Here is a 15,620-nt window from a genome sequence, read left to right as displayed (position 1 = left end):
AGAATAGAATATCAAGGTTAGTTATTGGAAGTTTTTGTACTTAAATGTGTATCCAACCAAAGACTAAAATATGAAACAAATAAATAGCAATATATATGTGTAAACCTACCATATACAAAGAAAAGTTCCAACTATGAATACTATTGAACAAAATACAATTATTAAAACCTTTGTTCCAACAGGTAAAGGTGTATCTGAAAAAAAAGTGAAATTTATTACAATTATTCAATATCTTTAAAGCACAAATTTGAATAAAATAAAATTGAAGAAATATAAAAAAAAAAAACACGAAACAATAAAATGCCCAAATTAAGATTACAATGGTGTTAAATTCTAAATTGTAAACAATGGTACATACCAAGGGATCAATCATTAAATCTCAGAAAAAGACAAACAGACACACAAACACATGCACACACAGTTGAACAGTACAATACTAAATGTAAAATGACATAAGCTAACAAGATCTTAACAAACCACCATCTTAAATTCTTTAGACTGAGAACAGGATACAACAGACTCAACCAACATCTACACAAAGCTATTAGAGTTATTTCTATCTCCAATGTGTCCTTGTGGAGAAAAGGATACAGCACACCTCCTACAGTCATGCAAGATCCATCAGGCATTGAGAGATAAGATATGGCACTCAGAAACACCACTTAAAGAGAAGCTCTATAGACCAATGGATGCCTTACAGAAGATCGCCAGTTAAATGTTGAGGAGACTGGTATTCAGGTGTAAAGTCCTATAGACCAATGGATGCCTTACAGAAGATCGCCAGTTAATTGTTGAGGGGACTGGTGTTCAGGTGTAAAGTCCTATAGACCAATGGATGCCTTACAGAAGATCGCCAGTTAATTGTTGAGGGGACTGGTGTTCAGGTGTAAAGTCCTATAGACCAATGGATGCCTTACAGAAGATCGCCAGTTAATTGTTGAGGGGACTGGTGTTCAGGTGTAAAGTCCTATAGACCAATGGATGCCTTACAGAAGATCGCCAGTTAATTGTTGAGGAGACTGGTATTCAGGTGTAAAGTCCTATAGACCAATGGATGCCTTACAGAAGATTCCCAGTTAATTGTTGAGGAGACTGGTATTCAGGTGTAAAGTCGAACGATCAAAAGAAGAAGATTTAAAAATGTATTAGACACTCCGTCTTGCTACAGTATAAACATTTACAATAAATTATAAGATTAAATTATCTGAGTTACCCTCCTTTGTGAATTTATTTGAGTTTTTCGGAACTTTTAAAATACATTTGTATTCTACCTTACTTGTAAGTGGTTGTCTTTTGTGTAAGGTTAAAGAAATAGCCTCTATTAAATTTATTTAAATTTTTTCCAGACTCAAATTAAGACAGAACTTGATCAAGTAGGTTGTATGAGAGCACACCTTGCTTGATATAATGTTATCATCCCAAGGACAGCACTTCAAAAATATTAAGAAACCTACACGTTTACCAGCCCTCTGATTCTGTGAACAGCCTTTATACATAAAAAAAAGAAGATGTGGTATGATTGCGAATGAGACAACTCTCCACAAGAGGCCAAAATGACACAGAAATCAACGACTATAGGTCACCGTAAGGCCTTCAACAAAGAGCAAAGCCCATACCGCATAGTCAGCTATAAAAGGCCCCAAAATGACAATTAAAACAATTCAAATGAGAAAACTAACGGCCTTATTTATGTATGTTATGAGAATAACTAATGTCATGTGATTCTAATCAGTTACTGGGTCATTGAAATACATATGAAGCTATCGAAACAAATCTTTGTAAATGTGTTTTTTGTACAAAACATTGGACACAGAATTTGATAGTATATGGTCTTACTGCGAAGAAAAATGACTTAGAAATGACAAAGTTATGATGATTCAAAGAAATTTATGCATGCAATTTCACTCTTACTTTTAATTAAACTCTTCCATCTGTTTTCATAAACTTTGGAACAGTTCATGTTATGCATTCCCACAAAATTGCTGCCTTATAATTACATATTATAATGGTTTATCCTCCTATTAATATTAGTACTAATAATTTGGAAAATGACACTTTCTACAGTGAAAACTACATGTCCCTTTTGTTCTCTAATCTTAAACAGGAATATTTACTTATCAATAAGATGTGTTTGTACTTAATAAAAATAAAGTGTTCTTTTATCTTAATTTCTATACATGTTATAAGTTTTCTCCTATATGAATTGTTTTACATTTGTCAGAGACAAATTAAAGCTGAATATATGCTGTATGGACTTTTCTCATTGATGAAAGCCAATAGTTGTTAATTTCTTTTAACTAGTCAGCTAAGATAAGAGTTGTCTCATTTGCAATCATACCACATGTTCTTTTTTATATCTCGGACATCATCATACAAACTAAGTTGTCATAATTTTTTCAGTTTCTGACCAACTTTACACTTATAAAATGACAAAAAAATCCTTGCAAAACATCAATACTAGATGCATTCACCATTATATTATTCTTTACCTGTAGATAACGTCAAGGCCATCTGTGGGTCACTGATTTCTTCATCACCACCATTACTTGTCACACCCAAGCACACAACATAATTGGTGGATGGTTTTAAATTTTCCAAAGTTATTCCCCCTGTTTTAATATTGGCCTCAACTCTTTTTTGTAAGAACGCTGTAAAAGAAAAATCAAAATGAATTCCAATTCTATGCAGATTTGTGTATGTGTATCAAACAATAAATTAATTTTAATTTACAGTATTTCTAACCTTATTTTGTTAAAATGATACTTACTTTGATGATCACATGACTTTATATTATCTTCTGACTTTCTGTAGTACACAGTATACATCAATGGTCTGCTGGGATACTTATTTATATTACAATAATCGCCAGGTTTTACAACTAGTTCTGTCTTACTTTCAGGTATAACACTGATGTCGGAGATGCCTAAAGGACCTGTTAATAAAAATACCAACAACTTATATTTATGCATCCTGATACTTATGTTTATTGCATATTTGTAAAAGTAAAAATTAACTTAAATTAACTTAAAGTTTTTATGTGGATCTATCTTGTTAATTTGACAATAAACCTTCACAATGGTGATTTTTTTTTAGGAAATGATTTGAAAATACATTTATTTAAATGACAATCTGATGAATAAATAGATAAAAATTAAAGAAACTTGGCAAAAAACTTTTGTAGTATATTAAGAAATCTGGACTTTATATATAAAAAAGAAGATGTAGTATGAGTGCTAATGAGACAACTCTCCCATCCAAGTCACAGTTTGTAAAGGTAAATCATTATAGTTCAAAGTACAGTCTTCCACATTAAGCCTTGGGTCACACCAAACAGCAATATATATGGGACCCCAAATTAATATGTTTATGACAATTCAAACTGGAAAACCAATTGTCTAATGTATATATAAATAAGCATCGAAAAATACTTATGAACCACAAAGGACAACTACTGAACATCAGATTCCTGACTTACAACAGGTCCAAAAAATGCAGCTGGTTTAAACGTTTTAATAGTTAATAACCTTCACCCTAATCTGAAACAATAGTGTAACATCACAACATAGAAAGACACACAATAAAAAAGCAATTGAAATGGCTTAATTCAATCAAAAGACAAACTAACACAAGTGAACGAATAAATTTGATCTATGACACCATGTAAATACAAAATACTAAACATGTACATATATATTTGCACTTGCAAAAGGTCAATTTTTATCTGATGCAGCTCAAATTATAAATTACATACCTCCTGTAAATTTAGGAAAATGACACTTGGAGAAAACCATTTCTGTATTATATCCATCGATGTAGAGAAAGGACACAGCAAAAATCCAATTATCTCCCCTATCTGTGGTGATGGAGATATTCGTCATATCACCAGATACATTTATAAAATTCAAATTACTCTGAAAAAAAGTAAGAAAATAATTCATGTCAGCAATATATATCAAGCTCTTTGTAATACTGTACATTTATAGTAGGTAGTGGGGTATATTAACAAAAATTGAGAATGGAAATGGGGAATGTATCGAAGAGACAACAACCCAACCATAGAAAAAACATCAGCAGAAGGTCACTAACTGTTTGTTAACCATGTTACTTTTTGAAAACATAAAATTATCATTCATAATAATTAGCTCTTAGTTCTATCAAGTCCTTTAAAAATTGTTCTAATAGAGATTATTTTTCTTTTTGTTTCCACTTCTTTCTTCCTTCATTGTATTTTTGTTTTGTAAGATGTTGATATTAAAGGTATTTGGTATATGATAGCAAGGTTTATAAAATTGGGAATGGAAATGGGGAAATTAAATTAGTGTCAAAAAGACAACAACCCAACCACAGAGCAAAAAGCAGAACATTACCACCAATGGGTCTTCAACATGGACAAAAAATCCCACAACCGGAGGCAGGTTTCAGCTGGTAAACATACTATGATTCATTATTTTGTACAAAAAATTGAGATCTAAGTTTTCTTGTTTGAATTGTACATTTGTCATTTCTATGCCTCTCATAACTGACTATGAGGGCTTTGATCATTGTTGAAGGCTGTACAGTGACCTATAGATATAGGAAGACGTGGTATGAGTGCCAATAAGACAACTCTCCATCCAAATAACAATTAATAAAAGTAAACCATTATAGGTCAATGTACAGCCTCCAACACGGAGCCTTGGCTTACACCGAACAACAAGCAGTTGTTAATTTCTGTTTCATTAGGTCACTTGTGGAGAATTTTCTCATTGGCAATCATACCACATCTTCTTGCTATATTTGAAACCAAAAACCTTGTAACCTGAAATACTTTTATCTCCATTATCAGAACACACTCTTAAAAGATTATTGTGAACAGAGGCACATGAGACTACTGACCTGACAAACTGTCTGAATACCAACACACCAGTATACAACAATCTTCTCTAATTGACTGCTAATATTTCTACTCTGTGTGTCCCAGGATACAAAGTATTTTTTCCCTGATCCCTCAACAACAATATAGGATGGTTTTTGTCTTCCTGTAAGTGATGCACATTTCTTAGAATTAATTTCACTATTAAATTTTGAATTAAATTGTCTTAGTCTACCCAATACATATATTTGCTTGGTCATATAATCAAAACAGTTTTTTACCATTATTCAAGAATTATGTGAAAAATATAACATAAACTCAACATTTATAGAGTTAATTTTAATCAGACCAAAACAAAATTCGAATTTGGTCTGTAACTTGTCATGATGAAACTATACACTAATTATTAAATCAATATCTTCAAGCATTTTTACATCCTCCACAAGAATTAGTACCTGAATCATACAATGGTGTAGTAATTCTACTGGAATCAATACTCTCTCCAATATCATTCACTGCCTTTACTTCTATCAAGTAAGATGTTAATTTCTGTGGAAAACCTGGAACATTTATCATTGCTATGTCCCATGTCACATTCAATTGTTTAAAGAATGGTTCTTCACAAGCTGACTTTACTGTAACTGTGTAGAACGCATTCTCAGAAAACTTTTCCCTTTTACTAATAGGCTGAAATATAGATTTTTTTTTAAATACTATATTGAGCTCGTCAAAATAACTCAAATACATACATACATGTACCAACTTTTGTCGATTTTGGGGGTATTTTAATCAAATATTCAATAAAGTTAAAATTTTATTTATTCAACACAACTATTGCAGAATGGCAGTATTACTTTTTACTCAGAATACAGAGTTAGTCAAGATACCTCTGTAATGAGTAACATTTAAAGGCTGGTCATTTCTGTTAATAAATCACAAATGTTTGATAAGCTGTGCACAACAAATCCACAAATGTCAATTACAGTTTTTACTCAATCAGCAAAATGTGTTACCCCCGGTATATTTGATATTTCAAATATTTTACAAAGATTCATAACCATTAATATTTCTAGAAAAACAAAACATTATTTGTCAGTTTAATTGAAGTCTGGAGCTGGCATGTCAGTTAACTGCTAGTAGTCTGTTGTTATTTATGTATTATTGTCATTTTGTTTATTTTCTTTGGTTACATCTTCTAACATCAGACTCGGACCTCTCTTGAACTGAATTTTAATGTGCGTATTGTTATGCGTTTATTTTTCTACATTGGTTAGAGGTATAGGGGGAGGGTTGAGATCTCACAAACATGTTTAACCCCGCCGCATTTTTGCGCCTGTCCCAAGTCAGGAGCCTCTGGCCTTTGTTAGTCTTGTATTATTTTTATATTAGTTTCTTGTGTACAATTTGGAAATTAGTATGGCGTTCATTATCACTGAACTAGTATATATTTGTTTAGGGGCCAGCTGAAGGACGCCTCGGGGTGCGGGAATTTCTTGCTACATTGAAGACCTGTTGGTGACCTTCTGCTGTTGTTTTTTTATTTGGTCGGGTTGTTGTCTCTTTGACACATTCCCCATTTCCATTCTCAATTTTATTATTTGCAATATAAATGTCAATATATATATATATGTATCTAAATGCTGCAGATGATAAAATTAATGATAATTTCCTCACTTACCTTTATATAAAGAAACAGGACTCTTTCAGACATAATGTAGCCGCCAATATACGGTACACTAACTGGAGCTAAAATAATAAATTTAAGTAATATCAGAGACAAATAAATACAGTATATATGTCTCTGGTAATATAAAGACAAAAACAAAACAAGAGAGAAATATAATATTTTCAGTCTTGAGATGTATCTAGTGAAGCAATTTTGTAAATATAAATTAGAGAGCTATAAAAACTAATTACTGTAAATGTATAAAGAGACATAACTTTTTTTTAATAATAAACTTATTTAACTAATATTTTGTATATGTTACAGTAAATAGGTGCAATTAGGAATTACACGTAATTACTAAACATTTCAGTAAATACCTGTAATTACTAGCCAATTTGGTAATTACATGTATTTACTAGTTGTTTCAGTGATTACTGGTATTCACTGATTTTCTTTGTCATTTTTACAGCTATTTACTAACTTGATATTTTTGTTTTAAAATTAAAGATATAATCCAAGATACAAAATAAGAAAGTAAAAGTGTAGGTATCTTAGGGCTGACTTAATTAAAGATTAATGAATATAAGGCACACCTTTAGTGAATTTTTTGAAACTTCACAGAAACGATGAGCAACATTAGTAGATATGGAATTTGGCGTTGGAATTTCCAAAATGTCTGCCGTTACCATGGAAACAATGCAAAACAGGTCAAATACTCCAAAAACGTCAGGGTTTGGTGATTAATTTTGGTATGCCTTAATTTTGAATCATCTAATTTTCATACAAAATAGTTTTCAACTATATACAGGTTTTGAATGATTTTGACAATCATTGGAACTACAATATTACCATGGATACAGCAGCAAAAATTTTAAAAAATTCAAAATGCTTTGAACTTAATGAAACTTCACAATAATATTGACTGTCATGTATTGAAGCAGAATTTGGCGTTGGAATTTTCAAAATGGCTGCCGTTGCCATGAAAACATAAAAAAAATTTCAAAATGCTTCAAATGTTCTGAAAATTTGTAGAAAGGTGAATTGCCATGCATATATGTAAAATCACTGTTTAAAATGGTTGCAATGGCTGCCACTTAGTGGCAATTGGGGGAAGGGTGACATCCGCTATTGCTTGCTATGGCAAATCTAGTTATGATTATGTTTCTTTTTGTTGAGCCTGCGACCTTTGTCGCAAAAGCCAGACAGGGCAAACCATTCTGTCGTCAGCATCATCCACAAGTATTCACTATGTGGTTAAAGGTCTTTGAGTTTTGATAACTTTCTTAAATTATCCTGGATTTCTACCAAACGTGAACAGAAGCTTGACTTTAATTATGAGATAATTTTCAAGAAGTAAATTTTGTGAAAATAAAATAAAGTTTTTCCGTATTTTACTTATAAATGGACATATATGCCAGTTTACACTACATTCACATTGTGGTTAAAGTTTTTAAAATTTTGATAACTTTCTCAGAATAACCTGGATTTGAATTTTCTACCAAACTTGGACAGAAGCTTGTTTATGATAATAAGATAATATCCAGAAGTAAAGTTTGTAAAAAAAAAATCCCTTTTCGTATATTCCTTATAAATGAACTTGTTTTTTCCCAGTTAACATTACATACACTCTGCGGTTAAAGTTTTTTTTAAACATATATTAGATTTCATAAACCATCCTGGATTTTAACCAAATTTGGATTGAAGCTTCTTGCAGCACTAGTAAAAAAAATTGATATTTTCCCCATTTTTGTTGAGCCTATGACTAACAGCTAAAGTCAGCGAGATACTTGGTTCTGCGAAACCCTTATAATTTTAAATCTGAATACACCGATAACCTCTCTCCAGCTAGGGTTGGAATTGAAGGTCACATGAATACGTATTCAATGCGGTCCAATTATTCATTTGCAAGTGCAAAAATCATCAACCATGTTTCTCTGCTTATTTTAGTAAAATAGAACCAGATTGACTGCTAAAAGGGAATTATAATTTCACTATATAATTTAAATTAATGATTTAACAAACAAAAAAAATCATAATTGATTTATTTTATATCTCGTAGCTAATGCTCTTATAACAAAAAAAGATACATTTTAGGCTGATCACTTTTAAGAGTACTCACTGATCTTCTATAGCTAGAATTACCATAACTTTTGATCAGCTTACCATATTACAACATAGTTTTAACAGTTAGTAAATAGGTGTAAAAATTCATTTTAAAATTAGTAATTACTGGTAATAACTGGGTCGTTTCAGGAATTACTTGTATTTACTAAGTACATCAGGGATTACATGTAATTCCTAAATTTTAGTAATTACATGTAATTCCTAATTTCACCTATTTACTGTAACATATACATCAAACTGTCCAAATTGCTAGGGTACCATAACTGAAAGCTATTTCTTTACTAATAAAGTATGGGGACCTATAGTTGTTAATTTCTGGGTCATTTTGGTCTCTTGTCGAGAGTTGTCTCATTGGCATTCATACCACATCTTCTTTTTTATACAGACATGCAATTTTTGTTAAAAGTGTAATATTAAGGATACCTGCTGATTTTGTTGTGTAGTTTCTAGTCACAGAAGGACTCCAATATTTATCTCCCTTAGATTGAGGAACTTTAGCTTTCACTGTAACAGTATATTCTGTGTATGGTATAAGATCAGGAAGAATGACACGATTACTTTCATTAGGTGAACTGAACTGTATCTGAAAATAAAAAAAATACTGTATTCCAACTATAAAAGTTAGGGATAAATGTTAAGTTTAAATGATATGTTATATTAAAGAACAGTTATGAAAAACGTCAGTTTAGAGGTTGGGGATACATTACTATTCAAAATGGTAAAGAAAAAATGTCAATTCAAATTGGTAAAGAAAAAATGTCAATTCAAATTGGTAAGGCATTTCTACCAACTAGTTTATAAAAATTTGTAAGGGTTCCGTGGAACCCAGTGTCTCGCCTTCTTCATGAATGTAATAAATGTTTTAAGAACTTTAACTGCATACTGCATGTAATGTTAACTGGAAGAAAGACTAAGTCTATATATAAGTAACATACAGAGTGAAAGTAATGTTTTTTGACAGAATAACAAAGTCCATTTATAAGTCATATACTGATAAACTGGATTATTTTTTACAAAATTTATTTGTGGAAACTATCTCATGATCATAAACAAGCTTCTGTGCAAGTTTGGGAGAAATATCGGATAGTTTAAGAATGTAATTCAAAAATTTTAATCACAGTGAGGGGTTCTGGGGGTGGTTATTTCCTATATTTTTAGTGGTATGAGAGTGCCGCAAAACATTAACGCCCTGCTGATTAGAACAGGGTCCCTTTTTCATGTATTACAATATTTCTCCACTCTAAACAGTTAAATTTTAATTATTTGAAAAGCTCAGCAAGCCTTGCACCTTTAATATTAAATCTCAACTGTCTTGAGTGGAGAAATATCGTATCACTCTTGTTGCAGTTGGGGAATCTATATTTCTAGTTCTGACATGATAAGAACTGTTAATTTTAATCCAAAATTTTGTTTCTCTGTAGTAAATTTCCACCAAAATAAATTATATTTACGTTGGATTCACATGCAAAATATTAGCATATAGTTAGAATACTTTTAAATCAGAAATTTTTGCAGTGTTTTTATTTTGCAAGAATTTGCTATTTAAAAGGGGTTGTAAAATTTATAAAAAAAAATTCAACAATTGTGATGCACACAACTTTAAAAGTAGTAGTATTTTAACATGAAAAAAGAACTTATTTACTACATAACACTTACAGTATTGGTTAGTGTATCACTACTATAGACTACATCATATAATATACTGTCCGAGGTCCATATCATTATATGAGAAGCCTGGGATTGCTTTGTTGATAAAATAATTTCTCTCTCAGTTATGTTGAGAGGTGATACCTCTGGTGATGAAAGTTTTACTGAAAAAAAACCAAAGTCGACTTATTATTGTATTAACAGAATGATTGTGATCACACGTAATTTACAAAAGACATCAACTTATCACTGATAAAAACGTTTTTTCATCAAATAGACAATAGACAATATCTATTAGCACTAACACATTTACATTAAATGGTTATGGCATACAAAATTAGAACAATAAACTGACAATAGTTAAATTGATTATAATTATATTAGAGTGACGTGACAGTGGTATTCACAGCGAGGGAAAAAAGACTATAAATATCGAGTTAACACATTATTAAAGTCATAAGAAACCTCAAATTAAAAAAAAATATGCATATGTTTTTTATAACTAAATAGATAGTTTTCGTTATACAACTTATGTACATACACTTTTTTCTGAGGAAAAATTCTTTAATTTATCCACATTTAGAAGAAGTTTACTTATTTTTAATTGCTTGCTTCCAGGAAGCACTTCGCCGACATATTTTCCGTATGCATAGTGACCCGAGCGTAACCCTACTTGTAAAAATTCGGTGACCACAATACGCATGGATCTGTCATTGAAAAAAACAAATATCTGATTATACATGTTAAACACGTGCTCAATACCCATGCTTCTTGTGATTTGTTTACTATAAGGTGACAATTGGTAAAACTCGGCTTCAAAACACGGCATTTAATGAGCAGCCATATTTGTTAAATCATAACAAACAGAGAGAAAAAAATTGACGATCATATGATATATTTGCGAAAATAATGATAAAATCGTGCACAGAGGACTAAGTTTATGATGTATACATGCATTGGTTCAAGAATTGGACAAACATTATTTTTCATCACTATCTCGTTTCATATGACTTTAAAGTTTATGAGCAAATAAAAAAAGAACCCAAACTAAATTAGGTTGCATATTAAAAGAAATACAAGTTATACAGATGTTCTCAATAAAAAACAATCATTAATATACTTTATGGTGATTTTTATAATGACTGGTAGACTGCTATTTAAAAGTGCAGTCAAATGCTTCAGTGTTATAGCTGACTCCAATTTAATAAAATTGAAATTAAAATGTTTATTAATATTTTGTATATTCTAAGGTATCCCTCAATGATGTATAGCATGGACAGATTGAGAAGAAATGGTATTCATCCTCAATTTCTTGTCTGTTACAGGATAAGCAAATGCTTTAACTTCTTTCAATGTTGGTATAACGCCCTCTTTCAATTGCTAGGGAATTGGCACTTAGTTTAAATTTACTGAAACTGATCGGTCAGTTTTGAGTTTACATATATCAATATATGGGGGCCTTTTTCTAATTCTTTTAGTACAACAAAAGAAATTGATTTTTTTCACATTTATTGATAGAACAATTTATAATTTGATAAGCCTGGTCACTAATAGTATCAAAAGTGAGATGGCCAAAACCTAATTTATTAAAATGTGTGAATAAACCAGGATCTCAGAAATTATATAAACATCTCTGACTTTGGCTACATGGCCATTGCAATTTTTACACTAATGTTTCTGAAAATTAACATTCAGTGGTTGTCGTTTGTTATGTGTTACATATTTGTTTCTCATTATTTTTGTTTACATAAATAAGGCCGTTAGTTTTCTCGTTTGAATTGTTTTACATTGTCTTATGTGATATACCTGACTTAGGTTTGGGGGACTAAAGACGAAGTATATATATTGCAAATAAAAAGAAGAACTTTCAAATTATGATCCTTAAATTTGGATTCAAATGCCAAAAGAGCTGATACATGTAATCATCACAACAATCATGGTTAAGACAATACAACATTTCCGGAAAGTACGGATTCAACATACATATATATAACATCCCCGCCCTAAAATGAAAAATTCCCATATTTTTCAATAATGTTGAATGCGTACTCCAAGAAGAAAAAGATTCAAAATTTTCAGTTATATACAACCCTTTAATAGCTGACTATGCAGTATGGGCTTTGCTAATTGTTGAAGGCCGTACAGTGACCTATAGTTGTTAATGTTTTGGTCTTTTATGGATAGTTGTCTCATTGGCTATCATACCACATCTTCTTTTTTATATACACTTCAGACTTTATCTTTTGTTTCAGGAATGACTGTTATGTCTTTATACTTACTAACTTCTGTTATATTGACAGTATGCTCTGTCATCTGAAATGCACACACATTAGATGCATTTATAATTACATTGTAGCTATTTCCAGCATGAAATGTATAATAGTTATCCGTTGTTGATGGAGCTATATAACAGCTTGTTTGATCTCTCTTTTTAGGCTGAGGGTTTGGACAATAAATCTTTCCATACATAGGACTGTAAAAAAATAATAAAAAAACTGCATTTAACTTAATGTGAAACAATATTTGATTGTTAATTCAAAGGACAATTTAATTCACCACACCAAATTTTTGTGCATATAAATAATGGAAATGAATTTATCAAAACACTCAATCATTAAAGCCATATGAAAAATAAAATATCTTTTTTTCATTGGTCTAATGATTATTTTGTTTTTAACCCCTGTAATAAATAAAACATGAATTGGTGAGTTTTAGTTGGTTTGTATTTGATAGGGTTTACCACGGTAAATTAATTTACATTCTGTTCTAGTAAGTGTTTATTTAACAAAAATACACTTTAAAGTTGCATAATTGTTAAAAGACAGATTTATTGTTAGTTGCTTAACGTCCAGTGGCAAATCTTTCATGCATATTCAGGAAGAGCACAAATTAATATTTATACAATAAGTAGGTTCTGTAATAGAGGCATCTGGGATTTAGGTCAGAACAAGAATGTGTCCATAGTACACGAATGCCCCACTGGCACTATCATTTTCCATGTTCCATGGACCGTGAAATTGGGGTCAAAGTCTAATTTGGCTTTAAAAGTAGAAAGATCATCACATAAGCAACAAGTGTACTAAGTTTCAAGTTGATTGGACTTCATCTTCATCAAAAACTACTTTGACCAAAAACTTTAACCTGCGGACGAACGAACAAATGGACTGACGGACGGACGAACAAACAAACGGAGCCACAGACCAGAAAACATAATGCCCCTCTACTATTGTAGGTGGGGCATAAAAATGTGGACTGCCATATGGGAAATGTAGGTATATTGGATAGGGTCACCTTTAGACCCCTCAAAGAGTTGTTGCAAGGGTGCTTCACATACACTGATGGTTGAAAATTGTTCATTAATTCAAAGTCAATGAATCATGATCTAGAGTCTGTGACTGGAAATAGTCTTCAAAGAAGTTCAAACTGATATTTTATATAAAAATGCAACTTTATAGAAAATATAAATGATCTATTAAAAGAAGTACCTATTAAATTTACTTCAGTAGAGAACTACGGCAACATCTCTTATAGTTGTCAAACTGACAATTTTTTTTTCTATAATATTGCATTTCTATCAGTATATATCATTGTTAATGTCTTCAGAGGCTTTGGGCCAGGTGAGCCAAAAGCAAGACCCACCCCTTCTGTGACTGACAAGACAAAATAATTACCATTTTTGTACATTATGAAAACATTCTTCTGACTATATGGTATGGGGTTTGCTCATTGTTAAAGGCTTTACAGTGACCTATAGTTGTTAATTTCTGTGTCATCTTGGTCTCTTGTGGAGAGTTGTCTCATTGGCAATCATACCAATTCTTCTTTATATATTCCAAGCACATTATTAAAATACCTGCTATCAAAGAAGGATTTGTAAACAACAGGAAGTGGATTCTCTTTGTCTTCTTGTGGTTTAGTCCAGGAACAATTAAGGTCCATCATGTCATTTGAAACACATCTGATGTTTTGTGGACCAGAAGGTTTATCTAAAACATACAAACATCATACATATAAATAGTTTGAGTGGGGTAGGTGTTCTTAGATAAAGTCAACACAATTTTTTAATGATGTAGTTAAATGTTGTTTATTGATCATTTTTTCCTAAAATATAAATATGAGTTAGCAGGCTTTTTTTCAAGCTATTACCTGTGAAAACAAGAATGTGTCCAAAGTACATGGATGCCCCACTCGCATAATCATTTTCCATGTTCGATGGACCGTGAAATAGGATAACAAGTCTAGTTTGGATTAAAAATTAGAAAGATTATATCATAAGGAACATGTGTACTAAGTTTCAAGTTGATTGGATTTCAGCTTCAAAAAAACTACCTTGATCAAATACTTTAACCTGAAGCGGGACGAACAGACAGATGTACAGAAAGACAAACAGACAGATGAACAGACAGACAAACAGACAGACAAACTGATGGACAAACGAACAGACAGACAGAGGGACAGAGCAGAAAACTTAATGCCCTTCTACTATTGTAGGTGGGGTATAAAAATGTCAGCTTTGGCTAAGATTATACACAGATATCCATGTACGGGTGAAGGTTGGTACCTAAAACATTTAAACCAGCTGCATTTGTTTGAACATGTTTTAAGACAGATGGTTGTTGTTTCTTGATGCTGTTCATATATGTATCTAGTTTTTTATATAGATGAGATCGTTTGGTTTTACAATTTTAGTTGTTTTACACTCCTAATCATCCTTGAGCACACTCTTTAAACCATTTTCCCTATCCATATCATATTTTACTTACACCCAATTTTAAGATAAAAGTTATCTTCAGTGGTTGCGGAGTTGTTATACTGGCAAAAATATGTTCCTGTGTCGTTCACATTTATATTAGGTCTTACAAGACTTATTGTTCTACTGTCTGTTATAACTGTATCCTTGACCTTACAGCTGGCACGCTTACCAGTGGTACAATGCTTGATCTTTAAGCTATTTATTTCAAGTTTGCATGTTGAACAGTTCACAGGGGGTTGACATGAACAGTTCACTTGAAATGTCTGTCCAGCCAGCAGGTTTACATCAGTACCTAATGAAAATTCTGAAATTAAAAAAAAACCACTTAAAAGTGAAAAGCTACATTTTTGTTTCAAAGATTACAGTTTGTCACTTTATTTCATTTGATTCCTAAACTGGTTGCACAAAATCCATTTAGAAAAATATCAAAATGTGTGTCTCATTGTTAATCATGCCAAATATTATTTTATGAACATTGATTAACTCGATTAGGCAGAGTGTATCTTGATACAGATAAAAACCAGGATTACTGAAATTAACGTCATTTGACATCAACTTTTATGAAATTTCAAAACAAA

At 31.4% G+C, this 15,620-nt stretch overlaps 1 protein-coding gene across 3 annotated transcripts in view; it reads right to left on the bottom strand.

Moving 5' to 3' along the window:
* Positions 1 to 15,620, bottom strand: part of LOC139505520 (uncharacterized) — a 44,448-nt gene that overhangs the window by 8,457 nt on the left and 20,371 nt on the right. For all 3 annotated transcript variants that reach the window (XM_071295069.1, XM_071295077.1, XM_071295074.1), the window contains exons 4-15: positions 15,053 to 15,346; positions 14,143 to 14,275; positions 12,569 to 12,762; positions 10,299 to 10,453; positions 9,066 to 9,225; positions 6,531 to 6,598; positions 5,308 to 5,539; positions 4,876 to 5,018; positions 3,752 to 3,911; positions 2,768 to 2,932; positions 2,490 to 2,648; positions 110 to 194 (exon numbers count right to left, since the gene is read on the bottom strand). In XM_071295069.1, the coding sequence (XP_071151170.1) occupies positions 110 to 194; positions 2,490 to 2,648; positions 2,768 to 2,932; positions 3,752 to 3,911; positions 4,876 to 5,018; positions 5,308 to 5,539; positions 6,531 to 6,598; positions 9,066 to 9,225; positions 10,299 to 10,453; positions 12,569 to 12,762; positions 14,143 to 14,275; positions 15,053 to 15,346 (1,948 nt within the window). The remainder of the gene's footprint in view (positions 1 to 109; positions 195 to 2,489; positions 2,649 to 2,767; positions 2,933 to 3,751; positions 3,912 to 4,875; positions 5,019 to 5,307; positions 5,540 to 6,530; positions 6,599 to 9,065; positions 9,226 to 10,298; positions 10,454 to 12,568; positions 12,763 to 14,142; positions 14,276 to 15,052; positions 15,347 to 15,620) is intronic.

Source organism: Mytilus edulis, chromosome 1 (genome assembly GCF_963676685.1).
Source record: "Mytilus edulis chromosome 1, xbMytEdul2.2, whole genome shotgun sequence".
NCBI classification, from domain to species: domain Eukaryota; kingdom Metazoa; phylum Mollusca; class Bivalvia; order Mytilida; family Mytilidae; genus Mytilus; species Mytilus edulis.
Note: the sequence above shows the minus strand (reverse complement) of the source record. Positions and strands in the feature narration are given on the sequence as shown.